This window comes from Cervus canadensis, chromosome X, assembly GCF_019320065.1.
Source record: "Cervus canadensis isolate Bull #8, Minnesota chromosome X, ASM1932006v1, whole genome shotgun sequence".
NCBI lineage: Eukaryota > Metazoa > Chordata > Mammalia > Artiodactyla > Cervidae > Cervus > Cervus canadensis.
Genome location: NC_057419.1, coordinates 129,161,839 through 129,185,013, shown reverse-complemented (window position 1 = coordinate 129,185,013; position 23,175 = coordinate 129,161,839). Strand labels below are relative to the sequence as shown.

At 44.5% G+C, this 23,175-nt stretch overlaps 1 protein-coding gene and 1 non-coding gene across 2 annotated transcripts in view; both read right to left on the bottom strand.

Moving 5' to 3' along the window:
• Positions 1–590: 590 nt before the first annotated feature.
• SLC25A43 (solute carrier family 25 member 43) overlaps positions 591–23,175 on the bottom strand; it is a 41,657-nt gene continuing 19,072 nt past the window's right edge. Inside the window, exons 4-5 of the mRNA XM_043459299.1 lie at positions 2,985–3,119; positions 591–2,156 (exon numbers count right to left, since the gene is read on the bottom strand). Coding sequence (XP_043315234.1) covers positions 1,956–2,156; positions 2,985–3,119 — 336 coding nt within the window. The 3' untranslated portion in view covers positions 591–1,955. The remainder of the gene's footprint in view (positions 2,157–2,984; positions 3,120–23,175) is intronic.
• On the bottom strand, positions 13,806–13,878 carry TRNAE-UUC. Its single transcript has one exon. It is a non-coding gene; the product is annotated as a tRNA-Glu (tRNA).

Sequence of the window (23,175 nt, the reverse complement as noted above, 5' to 3'; positions counted from 1 at the left end):
AGTACTAGAGTTTTAAAAATATTTCTTTACAGCTTTCAGAAGTTTTTAAAAAGTTGTTCACCTCAAGGAAAATCAAGAGTAACTAACATCAACTATTCACTCTCGGTTAAGAATCTGTTAAACTCACTTGTCACCTCTAAACTCACCTGATGCGAAGAACTGATTTCTTGGAAAAGACCCTGATCTGGGAAAGACTGAAGGCAGAAGGGGATGACAGAGGAGGAGATGGTTGGATGGCATCACTGACTCGACAGACATGAGTTTGAGCAAGCTCTGGGAGTTGGTGATGAACAGGGACGCCTGGCAAGCTGCAGTCCATGGGGTCGCAATTAACTGAGTCGGACAAAACTGAGTGACTGAACTGAACTGAAACCCTAACTGATTGGACTACAGATGAGATTTTCTTGTGTGTATTAACTTCTCTTCTCCATAGAACACAGTCTGCCTCAGTGGCTGGAAAAATGAGTTATTTTGATATATTTCAATAGGACAAGTTTAAAGATTTTGAGAGTTTAAAGATTTTGGCCAGTATATATATAGCAATAGTTTTCTAACTCAAATTAGTAATAAATGACCAACACATAATTTTCCTTTGGAAAATAAATTTAATAGGGAAAAATACTTCCAACATACTGAAAGTCTTTCTGTGTGTGTATAAATTAACAACTTAATATTAGATATTGCTTTTTAATGCATAGATAGGCTATTCAAAAGATACAATTACATAAACTTGACATAGAATCCCCAAGGTGGAATAAGCCCAAAATTTGATTTAAAAAAAATCTAGTAGACATGATTAGCCCAAAGTGCTTTTTTAGCTACATTGTGGGTCTGTGTGTGTGTCAAATGTTCTGTTTGATCCTTTCTAGGCAACTGGGACATGCTGTGAGAATAAGTTGACTAAATAATTTATTTTCTGGGTAGGCTTGCAAAGCAAGTTAAAAAGGCAGAGAATTCAGGACATTTGAACTATACATGACTAACTGAAAGAAGGTCTTCTAGGGCATAACAAAGCAGTCATGGTATAAACTACCTTCTAGAAACACAAGAAGGCTTCAAATTTAAATAAAGAAGGCTGGATCTACTATGACGGTGGTAACTTTTAAGTGTTAAATGTTTTCATTTAGTTTCTGGTAAGGCATAATTTACATCATAGTGTGTGCACTCTGAAGACAGCCAGGATTGTGAGTTCTAGAATGACTGGATCGGGAAGTCTCAAGTGAATCTGGGTGAAACTAGGCTGCCATGGGTTAGTGTAAGCTGTGAGCCTGTGGCGGAGCTCCAGCATGCTGTCTGCCCAGTCACTTCAACAGCACGTTGCTCTGAGGGGTCATGGCCAGGCCCTTTCTTTGGTGTTGCATACACTGACTATTTGATGCTTTTGAACTGTGGTGTTGGAGAAGACTCTTGAGAGTCCCTTGGACTGCAAGGAGATCAAACCAGTCAATCCTAAAGAGAATGAGTCCTGGATATTCATTGGAAGGACTGATGTTGAAGCTGAAGTTCCAATACTTTGGCCACCTGATGCAAAGACCTGATGCTGGGAAAGACTGAAGGTGACAGGAGAAGGGGATGACAGAGGATGAGATGGCTGGATGGCATCACCGACTTGATGGCCATGAGTTTGAGCAAGCTCTGGGAGTTGGTGATGGACAGGGAAGCCTGGCGTGCTGCAGTCCATGGGGTCGCAAAGAGTTGGACACGACTGAGTGACTATTTATATCCAGAGTGTAAACTGTACATTTCATTACTGCTAGTTTTTGTTATAAAATCACGGTGGTGCAGGTGTTCACAGGGCCATCACTCTGGAGCTCAGGTGTGGCCAAAACTTCTCATTCCCAAGAGCAGCAGACAGGAGCACCCTCTCGTCACTCCATGCGTGCACAATTCTGAGGCTCCATTCCTCTCTGATTGCAACACGCCTTCAATCAGTGCACCTCTAGTTCCATTCAGTTTTAAAGAGTTGGTTTTTTAGACTTTAGTTGTCCAGTTTTGAAGAACTTATTTAATTCCCGTAACTCCTGGGGCTTTAAACTCTGATCCACCCCTGGGGTCAATTTATAGCTCAGAGGAGACATGATGTAACCATTTTGGTAAAGACAGATTCTCTTGCAGAACTCAAAGGTGCCAAACATAACTCCAAAATATGGAACTATCTGTAGAGAAAAAAAATGAAAATCATGTGAAAATCTTAAAACATCAATGCATCTGCAATCAATTTGGATCAGGGTAAACTGAGATAAAGGCTGTAGACAATACAACATGGTCATTCTTTTTGGAATCAGGGAAGATGGAAAAATGCAAGCCAGCCCAGTGAGGATTAGGGAGAGGAGTGGCAGAGCCATTGAAAGGCCTGCCCCGGGGAAGCCTGGGTGTGGGTTGATATGCATGTAGACAATCTAACACTGCCTGTCAACATACACTTGCCTTTTTGTGGCCATGCCATGCATGGTTTGTGGGATCTTAGTTCCCTGACCAAGGATTGAACTCAGAAGTGAAAATGCTCAGTCCTAACCACTGGACAGCTGGGAAATTCCTAACATAATCTTGTCTTGATTAGAATCATTTCTATGCCAACTAGTGCAAGGTTAGTCCACAGTTCTTAACCATTTTTTTTTTTAAGTCATGGAGTTCTTTTGGAAAATGGTAAAAGTTACGGATCCCTTCCCCAGAGAGACGCACAGATGCCCATATGGACACATTTTTTCATACAATTTTAGGATAGGGCGTTACAGTCCTTTTAGGAGTCTATGAACCTCCCTGTTGGGAAGCTTGACACTAAATGCTTAGCTCCTCTGGGATGGGGTATCAGATGCCCCAACACTGCACAGGGTTCCCCACTCTTCAGGGCTGACAGCCAGCCTGCATTCACAGGCTCTGTGCTAGAGGAGGTGTTTCCAGGCAAACTAGAGGGAGTGGTAAAGGTGTAGAAAAGGGTGGCAGTGGCAGAGGCGGACAAGTGGGAGACTGACCATTCCTCTCACCTTCAGTAGGTTGGCTGCCAATCCATTCCAGAGCCCCAGGACCCCTTGGGCTTTCACTATCTGCCGGAAGCAGTCCACTGCTCCTGAGAAATGGACATCCACTCCTCCACCATGGGGAAGGTAGGGGCTCTGAGCCTGGTAGGAAAGAGAAGATGGGATGAGGTGATTTAGTCACTGGGAAATAATGGTTTTGTCAAGCAGCCAAGGTCTCAAGATTCAATGTCCTGGCCAAGATGATGATGAAGAATGGCCGCCACAGGACTCTATCTTTTCTGTAGGCTTAGAATGAGTATTAGTGTGCAGGAAAGCCATGACACCCTATTCACATGTTTGGGGCTATTGTTCTTGGAAGGAAGCAGCTATTCTGGACTGACTCCACTTCATACTTACCACTGCCTCTCAATCTATACCCTCTGGACATGGTAGACACCTCTCAGGCTTTTAATCTTTTTTTTTTTTCATTTTCATTTGTCTTCTTTATTAGCTATAAGGATTTAACACATATGCTATACTCACAAACAGCTGCAAGCTGCCAAGGATACTGTTTTACATTAAATGGGTTGTAACAGAGACTTTAATCTTTTTTAAATGCCTTCTGTTTCCTTGTCTTAACTGATCCCTCCTCTGTGAAGCCCTCAAGTGGGGGCTGCTCATTTCCCCACCTCACAGATGTCCTGGGATGGGTAGCAGAGGGAAGGGCATTCTTCCAGCTCCTGCTTTCTGTTCCCAGACTCTGGCCACTCTCATGTCAAAAGCTCTCAGCTGGGGCTGGTGGCACTAAACCACACTCGTTGCTGTTTTCAGTTGCTGGCCTCCTGGCCACTCTTCTACACTCACTGAGGCCTGTGACACCTAGTAGCTCCCCCTCTTCCACACTCACCACCATCATAGGGAACTTTAGCATCTACAGTCATCCCATCTCATACCTTGTTTCTAGACATAGGCATCGGTGATCCTCACCTTGACACCCCTTTGACCGCCCACTCCTTTGGTTACCCCATGGATTTCATCACCACTCCCAGTACCATTCTGGCTGACCACCAAAATGCCCCATCTCTGAAAGTAATTTTTTGTCCCTTAACAAAATAATTTTATGATCAAATGAAAGAACTTTTCAATATACCATCTACAGGCAGAATTGACACCACTCATCCAGTGTGAGGGGGACAGCCCTTTATAGCTGGCTTTCAGAAATGATGACACATTTACATCAAGCTATGCACCTACTTTGGTTCATTTCTGAGATGTCTAGTTGAGGTCAATATAGCATTTTATTATGATGGAATCAAGCTTTTCCATGTGGGAGAAGCAATGGAGTATGAGTCAGAGAAGCATAAACCCTGGAGTCAAACAAGTTGGGTTCTAGTCCATGGCTGCTCCACTTACTGGTCATGTGACCCTGAGTAACTCATCTAATCTTGTCAAGCCTCACTTTCCTTATTTAGAAAATAGGAATAGTATCTGCTGTGAGAATGAATGAGATGTGCATGCAAAGTACTGGTGTCAGGCACATGGAAAGGATCAATAAATATGAGCTGAAAGTGAAAGTGTTAGTTGCTCAGTCTTGTCCAAATCTCTACAGCCTTATGGACTATAGCTTGCTGGGCTCCTCTGTCCATGGAATTCTCCAGGCAAAAATACTGGAGTGGGTTGCCATTTCCTTTTCCAGGGGATCTTCCCAACCCAGGGATTGAACACCTGTCTCATGCACTGCAGGCAGATTATTTACCATCTGAACCACTGGGGAAGTCCTGCTATGACTATTCTGTACAACGTATTCTAAATATCAGTGAAACCCCTAACCTGACCTATGAGTCCTCTGTCTCCACTTCAGAACTGCTTGGACCAGTGTCCTCATCCATCCTGCTCCCCCGCTCTCCGATGCCTATTAACCATAATCAGTTGGATCACTAACTGATCTAGTCACATGCCCTCTCCCTTGTCTCCCATGCTATTAGTTCCCTGTTGGCTTCAGGGTCCTCCTTTTCTTGTCCTCCCAGCCCTTCTTTTTGTTCCTTGTCTTAAAATCCTTGCCCTTCGTCCTTCAGCTGATCTCCATCCCCTCTCCCCACCAACCTCTTCTCTGCACCAAGCTGCTGAACACGAATCCACAAAATGACAGATCGGCACCAGTGAGGCTTTGAGGTCTCTAGCCTCTGTGGGCCATCATACTGCAGGGCGAGCTCTGGAAGCATCATTTCCCATTCCTCCCAGTGGCTCTTCCCAACCTCACCACACACAACGCCCTGCACACCACACCATGTCCTCCGTCCCACACGGAGTTTGTGTTGTGCCACAGTTTGTGGGGAAAACAGATCATCTTTCCTTCCCACTGGTGCCCTGGATCTTACACCTTTGAATTCTTTTTGGCCACCTTTCTCAAGAGACCTGATTTCCTCCCTTAGCAAATGAATAAACTCAAGTCCCTCCCATATGAAAAAACTCCTTCCTCCAATCTTTGTCTTTTAGACTCTGCCCAATCTCGCGTTCCCCAAGTAACATACAGTAAAATTACCTTGTTTGGGTGTAGTTAGTTACATGAGTATAGACACATGTATAGATGGGCTTCCCTGGTGGCTCAGTGATAAAGAATCTGCGTGTCAGTGCAGGAGACGCAGGTTCAATCCCTGAGTCAGATCCCCTGGAGGAGGAAATGGCAACCCACTCCAATATTCTTGCCTGGTAAATTCCATGGAGAGAGGAGCCTGGTAGGCTACAGTCCATGAGGTTGGAAGAGTCAGACACGACTGAGGACTGAGCATACATGCACGCACATGTGTAGATCTGTGTGACCACCCCTGTAATCAGGATATAGAACTGCTCCATTAGCCCCCAGAATTTTCCTGCTCCTTTATGATCACAGTCACCCCCACCGTAACCCAGGGCAACCACTGATCTGTTCTGTTCCTATAGTTTTGCTCCCTGAGAATGTTGTATAAATGGAAACATAGAGCTTGTAACTGTTTTGAGATGGGCTTCTTTCACTCAGCATGATGCCTTTAAGAGTCATCCATGTTGTGTTCATCAATAGTTTTTTTTTTTTTAACTGCTGAGTCGTATTCCATTGTGCAGATGTATCATAATTTGCTTATCCATCTAGCTGTGGATGGACATGTCTTTCCCTTTCCATCTGCACTTCTTGAAATAGCTGTCTACTCTGGCTGACTCCACTTCCTTTCTTCCTACCTCCCCACTCTACCCACCCATTCTGGCATCTGTCACGATTACCCTGCTGAACTGATTATGGCCAGGCCTGTCTCCTTTCCTTGCTCTTTCATAGTTGGTATAATTATTTTCTTTATTGGTTGCTCCTACCCCCAACTAGAATTTCAGCTCTGTAGGAAAGGGATTTCTGTTCTCCATCAAGGCAAAGGGTGAACTTTGGGGTTAGGCCTTCCCCTTGAGGTATAATAACAACCAAGCACAGACCAGAGTATGAGAAAAGGAATGTGAAATGAACAAACTGAGTCGCCAGCCTAGAGTTATAGGAGCCAAAAATGGTCAGGGGTCTTTGGCCAATGTCTTTAAAGTGTTCATCTTAGCACTGTTCCGACATGGCCTCTTTTCCTTCCTACCCCATTGAGAAAGAACTGCAGTCAAAGAGATATTAAAGCCTCCTTTCCCTTAGAAAGAATCAGCCTAATTGCAAGGTTTGAAGCACCTCCTGCTACTGGAAGATTGAAATATTAAAAAGAGGAGATTGTGCTCATGTAGGAATTGATTCTTATTCTGTTATGAGATAATATTATTGATTTATCTTCTGCTGGTTTCCAGTAAAAGCAAAAAGCCCCCAGTCATGAGTCAAGGTAATAATTTTGCAACCTGGGGTCCCTTACCACCACTAAAATAAAAAAAACACTAACCAAGTTACATGAATTATATAACAGGTTCAGTTATAGTTAATTTGTGATGAATCAGGGGCCATCTATGGTCAATCTTGGGACCCTAACAATCTTTCAGATGTCTTTCCTTCACTCCACCTTCAGTGTGGACTATTGCAATGGACTATTGCAGCAGCATCCTTAGTAGTCTCTTTGGGACAGAAAAAGTTTGAGACTTCTTGCCTTCTGTCTCTATAGAGCAGCCAGAGTGATTTAAAAAAAATCAAATCATTTTACTCACCTGCTTAAAATATTTTAATGACTTTATTAAAGCCACTGAGAATAAATATAAAATTTTCACTGCTGTCTGTAAGCTGTAGTGGTAATATTGTAATAAATATTTAACAACTGGTTCTGTGGGTGGAGGAAGCCCTGAGTTGTAGCATTTCTTCATTTCAATGTTGTAAATACTCCCACCATGGCAGATTGCAGGCTACCAACTGTGAGGTCAACCAGCACCCAAATTTGCTGCAATTAAATAATCAGCTCTCTTGAGCTGGTAGGGGATGGCTGAACACATGACGCGAAGGCTCAGGCTCTGCATGACCTGCCCCAGTACATATTTTCAGTTTCATCTTGTGCCACTACACTTCAACTGCACTGGCCTTCTTCCTGTTCTCCTCTGGCCCCCTCTCTCCTTTGAGCCAGAGGATCATGTAACCGACTATCTACTTGACATCTCTCCAGTTAAATGTCTAATAAACACCACAAACTGTATATGTATTTTGACCTCTTTGCTCAGGCCCCAAATTGGAGTTACCCTTAAGTTCTCTTCACCCCTCATGTATACCACTCAAAACTCATCAGATACTGTCATTGCTTTGCTTCAAAACCTTCACCAACCCCCAATTTTCCAAAGGAAAACTTCCAGAAGGAGTGTCTTCCAAAGAAAACTTAACAGAATTCAATACTCTCTACAATTTGGCCCCCACCTATCTTCCCAGCATCATTTCCCAATATCACCCCATGATGGGTTTGCTTCATGTGTCAACTTGGCTAGGCCATGGTCAATACCCAGATATTTGGTTAAATACCAGTTGGGATGTTACTGTAAAGGTATTTTGTAGATGTGATTAACATTTAAGTCACTAGACTTTGTTAATTTGATAAATTAGGAGTTTGGGATTAATATATACACACTACTGTATATAAAATAAACAACAAAGACCTACTGCATAGCACAGAGAACTATACTCAATATTTTGTAATAACCTATAATAAAAAAGAATCTGAAAAATAATATAAATATGTGTGTGTGTGTGTGTGTGTATAACTGAATCACTTTGCTGTACAGCTGAAACTAACACAACATTGTAAATCAACTGTACTTCAATTAAAAAAAATCACTAGGCTTTTGGGTAAAGCAAATTACCCTTCATAATGTGGGCAGACCTCATCTAATTAGTTGAAGGCCTTTAGAGGGAAAAAGACTGATCGAGGTGCCCTGAAAAACAGTGAATTCTGCCTGCAGTCCACCTTTGGACTTGAACTGAAACATCTCCAGTCTTTTCTTTTCCTGTTTTGTGCTCCCTTAGGTACTAGTTAGACCTCTGCTGTGGGTCAGGCTACCTGGTATAAGTTATCTGGATGCAATCTCTGGGCTGGCAGTCAGCAAGCTCATGGGATCAGACACTAGGCAGTCCTCACTGTCCCAGCTCTTCAGGGTCTAATACCCTTCATTGCACATACCAGGCACTAATCAAATGTCAAACAAAATTCCCCTCAATGTCAGTGTCGCTAGTAGCTTTCTCCAATACAACTGTTTACCTGTGACCAGGCTCAAATAAGCCACATGTATGGCCAGGAAATAAAACAATGGCCAATATTTACAGAGTTATAGGTGTCAGGCATTACACTGAGCACTTGACATGGACTAGCTCATTTAATCTTCACAGAAGCCTCATGAAATAGGCAGTATTATCTTACTAACCCTGTTTTATGGATGGCAAAATGGAGCCCAAGAAAAGAGAAATTTTCAAAATCAGACTGCTTGAAACAAGTATCAACTTGAATCTGGGTCAGATTGAAGCTCTACCCCACTAAGCTACACTATTTCCAGTTAGATTACTACCTCAGCCCTCTGCAAACCTGTTACCACATATCAACCTTGAATGTGGGTGCCACAGCACACACGCTGAATGAATTCTTTATGCTAGGACTGGAGCTCATGGTGGTGGTGTTGAGTCACTCGGTCGTGTCCGGCTCTTTGTGACCCTATGGACTGCAGTGTGCCAAGCTTCCCTGTCCTTCACTATCTCCTGGAGTTTGCTCATGGTGTGGTATGAATAAATGCCTCTACAAGGGTCACACTAAACAGATACCCAGAAAATGGATAACCAACAATGTCCTATTGTATAGTATATGGAACTCTGCTCAATATTATGTGGCAGCTTTGATGAGAGAGGAGTTTGGGGGAGAATGGATACATGTACATGTATGGCTGAGTCCCTTTGGTGTGCACCTGAAACTATCACAATATCATTAATCAGCTCTACTCCAATACAAAATAAAAACTTTTTTAATTAAAAAAAAAAAAAACAAATAGACACCCAGATTGCAAAAGCAAAATCATATTGCTGGTTGCCCCCTGGACTGAATGTCTGTGTGTCCCCAAAGTTCATATGTTGGATCCCTAATCCCTACTGTGATGGTATTTAGAGGTGGCAGGTGATTAGGTTATGAGGGTGGAGCCCTCATCAATGGGATTAGTGCTCTTATAAGGGGACACACAAGAGAAATAATGCCTCTCACTCCACCATGGGAGAAGACAGCAAGAAACTGGCTATTTGCAAACCAGGAAGTGGCTTCTCACCAGATACCAAATCTGCTGGCACCTTGATCTTGGACTTCCCAGTCTCTAGAACCGTGAGACATAAGTGCTTGTCAAGTCACCTAATCTATAGTATTTCTGTTACAGCAGCTCGGACTAAGATATCCCCAGAGAAAGAAGGAATGGTATGGCCATATAGCCATGCTTCTCAACCTTTAGCTACATATTAGACTAAACATGGAAGCTTTTCAAAACCATCAATGATTGGGATCACCCCTGGAGACTGATTTAACTGACTTGGGGTGAGGTGTGGACATTAGCATTTTTGGCAAACTCCCCACATGAGTCTGATAGGCAGACAGGCTGAGTTTCACTGGCGTGGGCCCTTCATAGCACACAGCAGCTAAGGCTAAGACCTGAGCCCACCCCCCTGCTGCTGATAGTGAGAGTGCCTGGGCAGTGAGAGCACATGGGCACTGAGGCCAGACTGCTTAGATTGAGACCTCAGTTTGCCACTCACTAACCCTGGGACTTTGAGCAAATGCCTTGACCTACCCGAGCCTCAATTTCCTCATCTGTAAAATGGGATAATAATAATAATGCCTATCTTATAGGATTGTTGTCAAGATTAAATGAAATACATGTAAAGTGCTTAGAACAGCATTTGACAAATAGTAACGACCATTATCATTACTATAGAGTATTTCAGCTTGGAGAAGAGGGAATTCCCTGGCAATCCAGTGGTTAGGACTCTGTGATTTCACTGCCAAGAGCTCAGGTTCGGTCCCTGGTTGGGGAACTAAGATGCCACAAGTTGTGCGGCATGGCCAAAACAGAAACCCCCCCAAACCTAAAAAGCCCCCCAAAATACCCAAACAACAACAACAACAAAACCCAAAAAACCTCCCAAAGCTTGGAGAAGAGACAAGTATACTGAAGACTAAACCAACCCAGGAGCCTAGAATGCTAGACTGCCATTTGCCCAAACTGTATCTTACTAGTAAAGAGATACAAAGCATATCAGGTTATTAGCCACAAGGCCCTGAACTTAAATTCTCCCTCCATACAAACCCAGGTGACTATCCTGTAGTGTCAAGTTCAGATCTGCCAGAATGGACATGCAGTGTTCTACAGCAGACATCACTTGAGAAAGCTGAGTCCTAGATCTGGCTCTGCCACCATTTGCATCGCCTTGACCAAGTTCTTGAATTCCTTGAACCTTCCTTTCCTCACATGTCAGGTTAAGGAGGCTGGAACTAAATGACCTTGAAGGCTCTTTCTTGCTCCTCTAATCCATGCTGCTGGTCCTACTCCACACTCCTTCCTGCCCCTAGGACTTCAAATCTGTGCTTCCCTTTGCCTAGCTAAGTCTTTCTCACCGATGAGACTAAACATTACTTCTGCAGGGAAGTCTTCCCAGATCTCCAGCCTAAGTCAGGAGCCCAGTAAACACTTTTGGTCACCTGGTACTTCTCTTTCATGGCATGTGATGCAGTTTGTAATGATCTAGTGTATAGTGCTTCCCTGGTGGCTCAGACGGTAAAGAATCTGCCTGCAATGTGGGAGACCTGGGTCCGATCCCTGAGTTGGGAAGATCCCTTGGAGAAGGAAATGGCAACCCATTCCAGTATTCTTGCCCGGAGAATCCAATAGACAGAGGAGCCTGGAGAGCTACAGTTCATGGGGTTGCAAAGAGTTAGACATGACTGAGCAACTAACATTTTCACTTTCAGTGTATAATTATTTCTTTCATGTCTCCCCACCCCCCATACCTCATAGACTAAATACCATGAGGGCAGTGACTATGTCCATCTTGTTTATGGTTTTGTTCCCAAAGGCTACCAATATGCTCAGTGCCCAGAATGTGCTTAATACATATTGAAGGAAAGAAGGATTGGATTTGCAGTCAATGGAAATGATAGGTAAACACTTCAAAGCAATGTGCTTGATTGTTTCTGTGATAAACTCCCCAGAGGTCTTCTACCAGAGGCAATGTTTTAGGTTTTTTATTCTTTCCATGAGTACTGAAATAATTAAATAATACTTGTGAAGATGTAAATTCATATTCCCTTGATTAGAGCAATCCTAATTCTAGGAATCTATCCTACAGATACATTTGCCCATGTGGGAAATGATGTATGTTACAAGGATTTTTGTTGCGGCATTGTTAATAACAGCAGCAAACTGGAAATGATCTGAATGTCTATCAAAGAGATAGTACATCATACTATGGAACACTATGTCACCATTTAAAAGTATGTGGCAGTTAAATCTGGACTGATAAGGTGCCATCTCCAAGATACATTTTAGGTGGAAAAAAAAACAGTGTAGAAGAGATATATGCATGCTGCTGATTTTCTAAAAACAAAAAGAATATAAATATGCATGTTTATGTATATCTTTGGATAGACCATCTTTGGAATGACTAGGTAAAAAACTGGAAACAATAGGGTTTTCTCTGCAGAGAACTGAAGGGGCCAAGGGACAAAGGTTGGGGAACACTAACTTTTTAATGGACACTATTTGTGCCTCTTGAATTTTGTTTCAAATGCATATGTTCCCTATGCAAAAGGTAGAATGTTAATTGTAAAAGAGCATTAATCAAGACAATAAGAAGATAAACCACAGGCTAGGAGAAAATATCGGCAAAAGTCATATCTGATAAGGGACCGTTATCCAAACCATAGAAAGAACTCTTAAAACTCAACAATAAGAAACAACCCAATTACCACTACATATTAACTAGAATGGCCACAATCCAGAACACCGAGGGCAACAGATACTGGTGAGGATGTGGGACAACAGTAACTCTCATTCATTACTGGTGGGCATGCACAATGGTACAGTCACTCTGGAAGCCAGTTTGGTGGTTTCTTACAAAACTAAATATACTCATAGCATAAGAGCCAGCGATTGTGCTGATTAGATATTGGTTATTTACTTAAAGGAGGTTAAAAATCTATGCCCTCACAAAAACCTGCACATAGTTGTTTAAAGCAGCTTTATTCTTCATTTCCAAAGCTTAGAAGCAACAAGATGTCCTTCAGTGTGTGAATGGATAAATGAACTAGTATCAGGCAATGAAATATTATTAAACTGAGAAAGGTATGAGTTACCAAGCCACGAAAAGAGACAGACGATATTTGACGTCATTATACATTTGCATAAATCCATAGAATGGACAACACCAAGAGTGAACCCTAAGGTAAACTTTGAACTTTGGGTGATTATGTTGTGTCACGGTAGGTATCAGTTGTAACAAGTGTTCCACTCTGGTGGGGGATGTTGATACTGGGGGAGGCTGTGCATGTGTGGAAGCAGAGGGTCTGTAGAAAATCTCTGTATCTTTCCATTTTGCTGTAAACTAAAACTGCTCTAAAAAACCCAAAGTCTTCATTAAAAAAAAAGAGTATTTAAAAGGAGAGACAGAGGAAAGAATACACAAAAAAAGAAGAAAAGAGTCTGCTAGTTGGCGCGAACAGGAGCTCATAACCTTTCACTTGTTATTTGGAAACAACTTCTAACTTCTGCAGTAATATAGGACACAACCTGAAGACCATACCATCCAGTTTCCAAGCTGTCTGAGAATGTATATTTGTGGAAGGCAGTTGGGCTAAGAGGCTTCTGTTTGTTAGCAAATCCCGAGGAGTGAAACAAGCCAAAAAAAAAAAAACAATGGTATTAAAGTAAAAGGGCCTTTATGTCTTGTGAGCCACACGGCTCAAGTTTCTCTTGGCAGAGCTAGGTCCCCCCAAATTGTCCTCATACAGCTGAGAAACACCCTGGCTCCTTGGGCGGGGGGTGGGGGGGGGCGGTGTCCATGCAAGCGGGTATAGGCAGCTGCTCCCGGCTTGGCAGGCCTACAAGCCATCCCCCATAATGACCCACTCGGAAAGCCCACAATGACGGGGGGACAGCGAGGAAATGGACAGCAGGCTAGTATTTTGCTTGGGAAGAGAAGAGAAATAGTTCCCATGTACCAGCTGGGGGTGGAGGTGGGGAAATCAAAAGTGCAGCTGGACCAGACTCGAGAAAGCAATTGAGATGCAGGCATGGGAGCAGCGGAGGGAGGCCGTGGGAGTGTGTGCAGGGCAGAGCCAACTTTTAGTGTTACCTTCTAAAATTTTGTTTTTATTTTTTGGCCACACCCCACAGCTTGTGGAATCCTAATTTCCTGACCAGGGATTGAACCTGGGCCCTTGGCAGTGAAAGCACCAAGTCCTAACCACTGGACCATCAGGGGTGTCCCCAGTGTCATCTTGACAGGGAGTGAGACTGCGTAGGAAGCTTGCAGGAAAAGATTTGGCAGATGCCAGTTTTCAGCAGGCTGGGAATATACAGACACATGCAGTAGCTGCACCCAGTGGCCTCTGGGTAAACACCTGTTAAATTAACCCAACAAATGAATGATCCACTCCACTACCATCACTTCTCACCATTATCTATAGAGATGGGAAGATCTTTTGAGGTCTTGTGATGCTAGCTCATTTGTGTGTTTATAGTGATCATAGAAAACACATAAACACACCTGGCCTGGCTTTTGTAGCTCTAATCAGGCCTTTGATGCCTGAGTAGATTCTGAAGAGATGCTTCAAGAATAAAAATAGTACCTTAGCTTTATTGAGTATTTATCATGTGTCTGGCTCTGTGTCTGCATTAACCCCATTCAGTCTTCTCCACAGGAATATGAACCAGGCACTAGGCTTCTCCCCGTGTTTTTTTTTTTTTTTTTAAGATTTTTAAAAATTTATTTATTTTTTTAGTTTTATAAATGTTGAATTTTTTCCCAATTATTTTTATTAGTTGGAGGCTAATTACTTTACAATATTGTAGTGGGTTTTGCCATACACTGACATGAATCAGCCATGGATTTACATGTGTTCCCCATCCTGAACCCCCCTCCCACTTCCCTCCCCATCCCATCCCTCTGGGTCATCCCAGTGCACCAGCCCCGAGCACTTGTCTCATGAATCCAACCTGGACTGGCGATCCCCATGTTTTACAGAGGAGGAAAGATGAGGTTCAGAGAGGCGATGTGGTTTACCCAAGTTCACACAAGGAGTAAGGGGCAGGGCTGGCATCTAAAGCCCACACTCTGGACCACAGAGCTAGTCTGCCAATGAAAGCTTTAAGATAAACACAGCTATCAAAAGCAAATGAGCAGGGGAACTTCCCTGGTAGCTCAGTGGTAAAGAATCTGTCTGCCAATGCAGGAGACACAGGTTTGATCTAGGAGGATCCCACATGCCGTGGGGCAACTAAGCCTGTGCGCCCCCAACTATTGAATCTGTGCTCTGGAGTCTGAGAGCTGCAACTAAAGAAAAAAAAAGCCCACGCAACAACGGAGACCCAGCACAGCCAAAAACAAGTAAATTATTAAAAAACAAACAACCACCTCCCCTAACAAATGAACAGGGACTTCCCTGGTGTTCCAATGGTTAAGACTCCTAATTCAGGAGGCATGGTTTCAATCCCTGGTCGGGGAACTAAGATTCCATATGCCACATGGCGTGGCCAAAAACAAACAACAAAAAAAGAGACAAACAAACCTCCAAAACAAATGAATAACATCTATGTGAGGGAAAGGAGGTAAAAACTGGTGCTGCATTTCTAAAGCTGGCTTGATGCCAGCAGAGGGATTCACAAACCCCAGTGTGCATCTCCCCCTGACAGCGGGGCCTACAGATGAGTGCTCACAGCTGTGGGCCTTTCCTGGGACTCCCCTCCCTTCCCTGTCTCTCTTCACCCCAACCCTGGAGGCAGGGGGAAGGGGAGCTCCCGTTTTAGCTGCTGTTATTGTCCAGCTGGAACTCAAAGAAGTCTGCTTAGTAGAGGCTGGCCATTTCGATTCCCAGACTTTATCTCTTGGAAGGAACAAGACAGTGCAGGTCAGGAGGAAAGGGCAGAGTGATTTTACAATGAGTGGAATTAGGAAGGCTCCTCCCTGCAGCCCCTGCCCCCCCCCCACCCCCCCACCCCCCGCCCCATGCCTGCCCTCTAGGGGATAGTCTTGTTTCCATGATCAACAACTGCCATCCCTAAAGTATTTAGGGCACTCTACACCTTTGGAAAAAACAAAGGGGAGACTTCTTTCCTTACACCTTAATGATGATATTCAAACAAAGTCACCTGGCCTGAGGGATGTCCAGACCTCTACCAGGATCCGAAAAATGTCCTCCCCCTCTCCCCCGCCAGAATGCCAAGGCAATGCTACTGACTGAGGCAGAAGCAGTCAGTTCCCAAAGGGCCCAGCCCCCAAAGCAAAATGATGGCAAGATGCAGTGAACTCAAGGTAACGTTCCCATCCTCTCCCATGACCCCGAGAGCTGAGAACCCAGCAGTGTTTGTATTTCTGGACCAGTGGGTAAGTTGGCTGTGCTGAGGAAACAGAACTCTAATCCTCCTGAGACTAGATGCCATGTCAATCAAGAAATGCTGAACTAGGCAGAACACCTTTACATGTAGCACTTCCTGGCAGGTGTGATGAGAATAATCCACACTCTCTCATGCTGGGGCTTTGCACCTGCTCTGCCATGGGCTTGGTGAGCTGCTGAGGTTTTCTTCCCAGTCTGTCTGAGCGGCATGGCCAGTCTGAGGCGGCCAAAGGTCCATGGCTGCTGAATGTTCTCTGCTCCTCATTTCAATCTGCCGGCTTCAAGCCTTCCGTTGTCAGGCTGCCAGCGACCAAAGAAAGCCAGGGCGCCTGGTTTTCCAAAGATTTTTTTCCCCCTTCCAACTGAGTTAACCATTCCTTGGCCAAAGCCACTCTTGTGCCCGTTTCTGAGCTTGCGTGCTGTTTATTTTTTTTTTTTATTTTTCCAACTGAGGCCCAGCGTTCCCAAATCTCAAGATTAGATTTCATTCTCTGTCATCTTGAACTAAAAAAAAAAAACAAACAAAAACCCTAACTGATTACTTAGCATCTAGGAACAAGCCTCTGGAGCCCTGGTGAATAAAGCATGGGCCTGAAGGAAAGACCTGATTTCCTAGCCCCCGAGCCACTTGGTAGCTAAGTGAATGCTGGGCAAGTAACTTACCCTCTCTGTGGCTCATGCCTCATTTCCTCACCTAGAAACTAGGGATACTAACTATACTTACTTAATAGGGTGGATGAAGAGGATGGAATGGGATGATACACAGCCTGGTCCACATTACAAGATGAATAAATGTTAGTTATTATCACATTATTGTCATTTCTTATTTCCGGGGGAAGACTTCCCTGTGGTTACCTCCTCCAGACATATTTTGTCCCCATCCTTATGCCAGATCTAGATCTGTTCCTTCATATCACGTTTACTGAAATCAACATGCAAGTACAAACACTATAATGCTGATTCATCAAGCACAAAGTGGTGGGAGGCTGTTGTGAAGAGAGGGTGTCCATCAAGACTGTTTTTCTCTGTCCTTTTAGCATATTTACTTATCTCGAAATGGTGACAGGTGTTGGAGCTGAAATACACAGAACAGGAGAGCTAAGGCTGGGGGTGGGAGATAGTGCGTTATCAGAGCAAGGATTGCAGGCAGTTTGAGGCAGGGGACAAAGCTGAGGTTTCCCTAGGTTAGCAGGCAGGAAAAGGCAGGCTGTTCTTACCTTCACACAGGGCAGGGATGAGCACACAGGCTTGGGGCTCACCCAGCAGCAGCTGAGGTTCAATTCTGTACTCACAAGGCAGTGGGAACTCAGAAGCCAGCCCTGAACTTTATTCATTTTAAAACAAGTATCAGGTGCCTGCAATATGAGGTTATGTGCTATGGGGACAAACAGATGTGTAAGACACATGTCTCAAAGGCAAGGAGCTCAGTCTGGAAGGAATCATGAACACAGAAGATTATGACACAAGGAAGCATGTGACATGGGCCTGCAAGCTATAGAGAGGAAGCTATGGGCGGTCAGAACCGGGAACCTCTTTCCTCTTGAGAAGGTGAGAGAAAGTTTCAGGAGGGAAGGGTGGAGGCGTGCAGCAATGGTGGAGAGATGGTAGAAGGTGGGGTACGGGGAGAAATGCTATGGAAACTAAACCAGCTGGACCAGAGTGTACACACAGGCTAAGTGTATTATTTAAAAGGGGTTGAAAAGTGAAAATCAAAGTGTTAGTTGCTCAGTTGTGTCTGAATCTGCAACCCCATGGATGGTAGCCTGTCAGGTTCCTCTGTCCATGGGATTCTCCAGGCAAGAATACTGGGATGGGTTGCCATTTTCTTCTCCAGGGGATTTTTCCCACCCAGCAATTGAACCCAGGTCTCCTACATTGGCAGGCAGATTCTTTACCATCTGAACCACCAGGGAAGCCCTAAGAATGATGGAGTGGGTAGCCATTTCCTTCTCCAGGAGATCTTGCCAGCCCAGGGATCGAACCTGGGTCTCCACTATCACAGGCAGATTTTTTTTTTTTTTTTACCATCTGAGCCACCAGGGAAGCCACTAAAAGGGGCTGTTCAACCACAAAGCTTCTGGAACAAAATATGCCCTTGGGGGTGGGGGTAGTGACAGTGAAGACAGCATCTGTAGTTGACAGAGCACACTTTTAGTTAACTTGGATTTTCCTACCCCCCAGTGCCCTCCAAAGTGGTTTGGAACACCCTCATTTGTGGTTTTACAGAGGCAAAACACCTGTCTTGATCTATCACAATAGGACTGCTGTTTGAGGGGTAGGAAAGTGAACTCATTTATCAAATGAAATCAACAGATATGTGCTGTTTTAAGTCAAAAGAGTGCTTCCCAGGTGACTCAGCAGTAAAGAATCCACCTGCCAATGCAGGAGATGCAGATTCGATCCCTGGGTTCGGAATATCACCTGGAGTAGGAAATGGCAACCCACTCTAGTGTTCTTGCCTGGAAAATCCCAAGGGCAAAAAGAGCCTGGTGGGCTACAGTCCATAGGGTCACAAAAGAGTTGGACATGAATTAGCGACTAAACAACTTGAGAAGAGCCAGCCACCACGAGGCACATCTCAGGTGAGATGGAGGTGGATGCTCCAGGCAGAGGTGACAGGAATGTGAAATACACTTATTCTTCAGGGGGATGGAGGAGAGGGGTTAAGATCATTTTGATTGAACTGGAGGCTGGAACAGGCAGAGGTTTAAAAAAAAGTCCTAAAAAAAAAAAAAAAAGTCCTGTTTTGTTTAGCTCAGGCAAAATCTGACAACTTGTATTTGCCAACGTCGAAAGATTGGGGGATCTCACAAGAAAGTCGGGATTTTAGGCTCCCTTGAAAAATGGGCCCACATTTCTAAATGGCATCTACCATTTGGAGAAGGGGAACTCACTGTAGCCTCCACTGGCCCACTTTTTTCCGTGCTGCGATTCGTATTTAGATGCTGATCACATTTTGTAAGCACAGTGCAGTTAGCTCTCCAGAATGCTTCTGAAAGCCAGGACGGCTCAGAGTGCATTTGCAAGCTTATTCTTTAGGAGGTGAGTGTTACGTTATTCGGGTTTCCCTACTTTCTTTTTTCCGTTACCTCCAAGTTCTTGCCAGCATCTGATTGTGCAACTCCTGATAGAGGGGGCCTCGGTGCAACGAGGGTGGAGAAGTTGGTAAGGGTGGCCTGCCGGGCCAAGCGGCCCAGCCTTTATTCTCAGGGCAATAATGGACATGACACAGGCAGATCTTAAGAAAATTCATCTGGCAGAAGCTGGGCTGGAGGAGGCGGAAATGAATATTGATCCTGGTGATGCAAATTACTCAGTTACTGAGTGTGTGGACTTGGGCGGGCTACAGAACCTCTCAGTGCCTCACTTTTCTCCTCTGTAAAATGGGCTTGATAAGAATAGTACCAACCTGGCAGGTCTGTTGCCAGGATTAAAATGAAATAATGAGCATACAGCATGTAGCACAGTGCCTGGTTGGTACATCAGTGCCCAATGCTTATGATCATTTTTAGAATGAATCCTGAGATCAATTGGAAGATTACTGCAGTAGTTGACATATGAACTGATAAGGTCTCAGAGGAGGGAAGGGACAGTGACAAAGACCAACACGGGAGTGTTAGGAATGAAGACCCAACTGGGTTCAAGGCTGACTGGGGGAGGGGGAAGAGAGACAACTTCTGGGTCTGCAGCCTGGGTAAGTGGGGAATGACCACACTGAAATGGAGAACCCTGGGAGGACAGTTTCAGGAGAGGGAGAGGTCAGTTTGATACATACTTCAAGGTGACCTGGAGAGGTGTCGGCCAAACGGCAGTGTCCAGCAAGCGATGAGAAGTGCAGGAGCAGGGCTGGGGAAATATGGCTCAGGGCTGAGGATGTGGGTTATGAACATGAGGAACCCAGAGAGGGGAGAGGCACCCTGGAGGGAATGGATGAAGCTCTGTGCCCAGTTCAGCATCTCGGTTTGAACAGCTGGGGCCTCTCTTGACCCAGAGACAGTGCATATTCTGCTCAGTCAGCTGTGCCACTTGGATACCACCTTTGTCCTTCATCTTATGTGCTTTTAGTTCAAATGCTGACCGGGCCTAATCCTGCTTGCCTTGTGAGCCCTGATGGGGTCAAAGTCCCCTGTGCAGAAAGTGACAGGCTAACACTTGGTTTTATGTTTGATGAAATGAAGATGCCTAATATGGACTGTAGGGAGGGGGGGAGGTCAGGCAGAATTGTGGGGGACCCAGCTTGTGGCTGGCGCCTTCCTCCTGATCTTCTCAGAAGGCCCACCGTGTTCCAAAGCTCCACCTTCTCAGCTGCTCCCTGGATTTTCCCAGCAGTTCTCTCTCTTTTTCCACATAAACTGTTCAGAGAACCATTTGCTCAGGACTCCCCGGTCCTCATGGAGGCAAATCAATCTCCATCTTCTTGTTTCCCTTCTACTTGTTCTCTCAATATACTAAGGGCTGTCAGCCTCTTCAGTCCCAAGTTCTGGGTTAGGTGTGAGAGAGACAAAGGTGGCAAGGCTGGGTGTACCTGGCAGAGCTTGAGTTGAAATGTGCTGAAGTGTGGCCAAGGGCATTTCAGGCACAGTGGTCTTGGGGGCCACGAGGGCACACGAGGTGGGGGGGCACCTCATTGTATGTGTGCACAGGGCTGACTCACCCCCTTCCCACCAGCAGCCATCCCATCAGAACATGCACATGCATAATTTTATTTACCTCTCCAGTCTCTAGCATGCCAGCCAGGAGCCAGGGTAAGAGAAAGAAAAAGGAATAAAATGAGTGTAAGCACGGTGAAGGAAGGGCTCAGCTGGTTAAACAAGACTTCTGATTACTGTCATTAGTGCTCAAAAGACTTCCAACCCGACGTGGCATTAAACGGACAGATTGTGTGTGTATGTGTGTGTCTGGATAAAGCATATATATTAGAAGAACGAGACCTTCAGACAAAGTGGCCAGTCAGTGTGGGGGTGAGGAAATTTCCTGTCCAGCTGGTTATCTAATGGACACCTGACGTTGATTTGCTTCCTGATAGACAGTGTAAGGAGGAAAGCCAATGGAATGGAAATGTTACCATTAAGTGTGCTCGGGTCAGAGGAGCCTGGCTGCCCTGCAAAGCTCTCTCCTTATACATTCAGCTAGCAAACCTTGCCTGCTCCCCAGGGGGAGGTGAGGGGGAGACTTAGGAATGCTCTCTCTTCTTGGAGAAGTTGGATTGAGTACTTTGCAGGAACAAACAACTGCAATAGAATTTAGGGCTAGCCTGTTGTTTCTAGGTTCCTTATTCTCCAAACTGAAGATGTATTTTGAGCTGGGATCAGGAGGTTGTAAGCTGGACAGTGATCACCAGCGGCAAGGCTTCCATACCCTCAGGTAGTGCTTAGTTACGCTCCGTTACTGCAGCGACATCTAATGGTCAGAGAAAGCAATGCATATTTGCATTTAAAAGCAGCCTGTGGTTCTGCCTCGGGAGGTTCATTTTTTTTTAAAGTAGGTTGTCATATATGGAATTTAGAAAGATGGTAATGATGACCCTATACACGACACAGCAAGAGAGACACAGATATAAAGAACAGAATTTTGGACTCTGTGGGAGAAGGCGAGGGTGGGATGATTTGAGAGAATAGCATTGAAACATGTATATGACCATATGTGAAATAGATCGCCAGTCCAGGTTCGATGCATGAGACAGGGCGCTCAGGGCTGGTGCACTGGGAGGACGCTGAGGGATGGGTTGGGGAGGGAGGTGGGAGGGGGGTTCAGGATGGGGGACACATGTACACCCATGGCTGATTCATGTCAATGTACGGCAGAAACCACTACAATATTGTAAAGTAATTAGCCTCCAATCAAAATAAATTAATTTAAAAAATAATGTAGGTTGGACAGGGTATTATTGTTTATTGTTGTTGCTGGTTAGTCGCTAAGTCGTGTCAAACTCTCCCACCAGGCTCCCCTGCCCTGTCCATGAGATTTCCCAGGCAAGAATACTAGAGCAGGTTATCATTTCCTTTTCCAGGGTATCTTCCAGATCCAGGAATTGAATCCGTGTCTCCTGCACTGCAGGTGGTCAGGGAAGCCCCATTATTGCTTATTAACTCCTGTAAAATAACATTTTGACTGCAACCCTAAGAATTCACTTCCTGAATCTTTAGATGACATTTTTATGTTGTCATTCATAACTGGATGTTAATCATATTTTATGAAAACCAAGCAATTGCCTCTTTGAATTTTTTTTTTTACAACCATCATGACTTTGCACTATTTTAAAGCTTCTTGTTGGAGCTCCGTGTATGCATTATGAAGAAGGTTTCTATCGAAGGGAAAAGATGATCAAATTTTCCTCCAAATACCCACTTCTGGGCTTCCCTGGTGGCTCATGGTAAAGAATCCACCTGCCAATACAGCACATGAGGGTTCAATCCCTGAGTTGGGAAGATCCCCTGGAGAAGGAAATGGCAAACCACTTCTTGCCTGGAAAATCCCATGGACAGAGGAGCCTGGCGGGCTACAGTCCATGGGGTCACAAAGGGTCAGACACGACTTAGCAACTAAATGACAACAACCCACCTCCACTATATAGTAAATTGTTGTGGTAAATATATATTCTAGAGTAGAAGGTGGTGGTGGCTAGATTTCCCCATAAGAGGTCACTGTTCTAGCTCTTGGGTGAAGAAAGGAATGCTAAAAGTTTACAAAGAAGATTGAAACCTCTATTCCCATATTTAGATGTCATTGAATTTCATCTGAAACCCTTTGTGATACTGTGATTTATAATAAGAAATAAATACTTGATCTTCGTCCCCATTTCTGGCACAGAGCTCCTATAATAATAACTTGACATTTCCTAAGTGATGAGAGCAATAAAGGTGCGTTGGTATTCATAACAAACCCCTTTCAGTCACACCTGAGTTTATGTTAATACAGTGACTTTTGGAAAGCATCGAAATGGATGGAGTCCGCTTGCCAGTAATCCAGTGAATAAACTAGTTTCCTGAGTTCTGTGAGCCACTCTAGCAAGTTAATCAGATTCAAGGACGGGGCTCTGTGAACCTCTAATTTATACTTCAGAAGCTCAGGTAACAACCTATATTTGAGATTGAGAGGGTAACAGGCAGGAAGGCCAGGGGTCTCCAAATGGAGCTAAAAGGCTGCAAATGTCAGACATTTTTCTC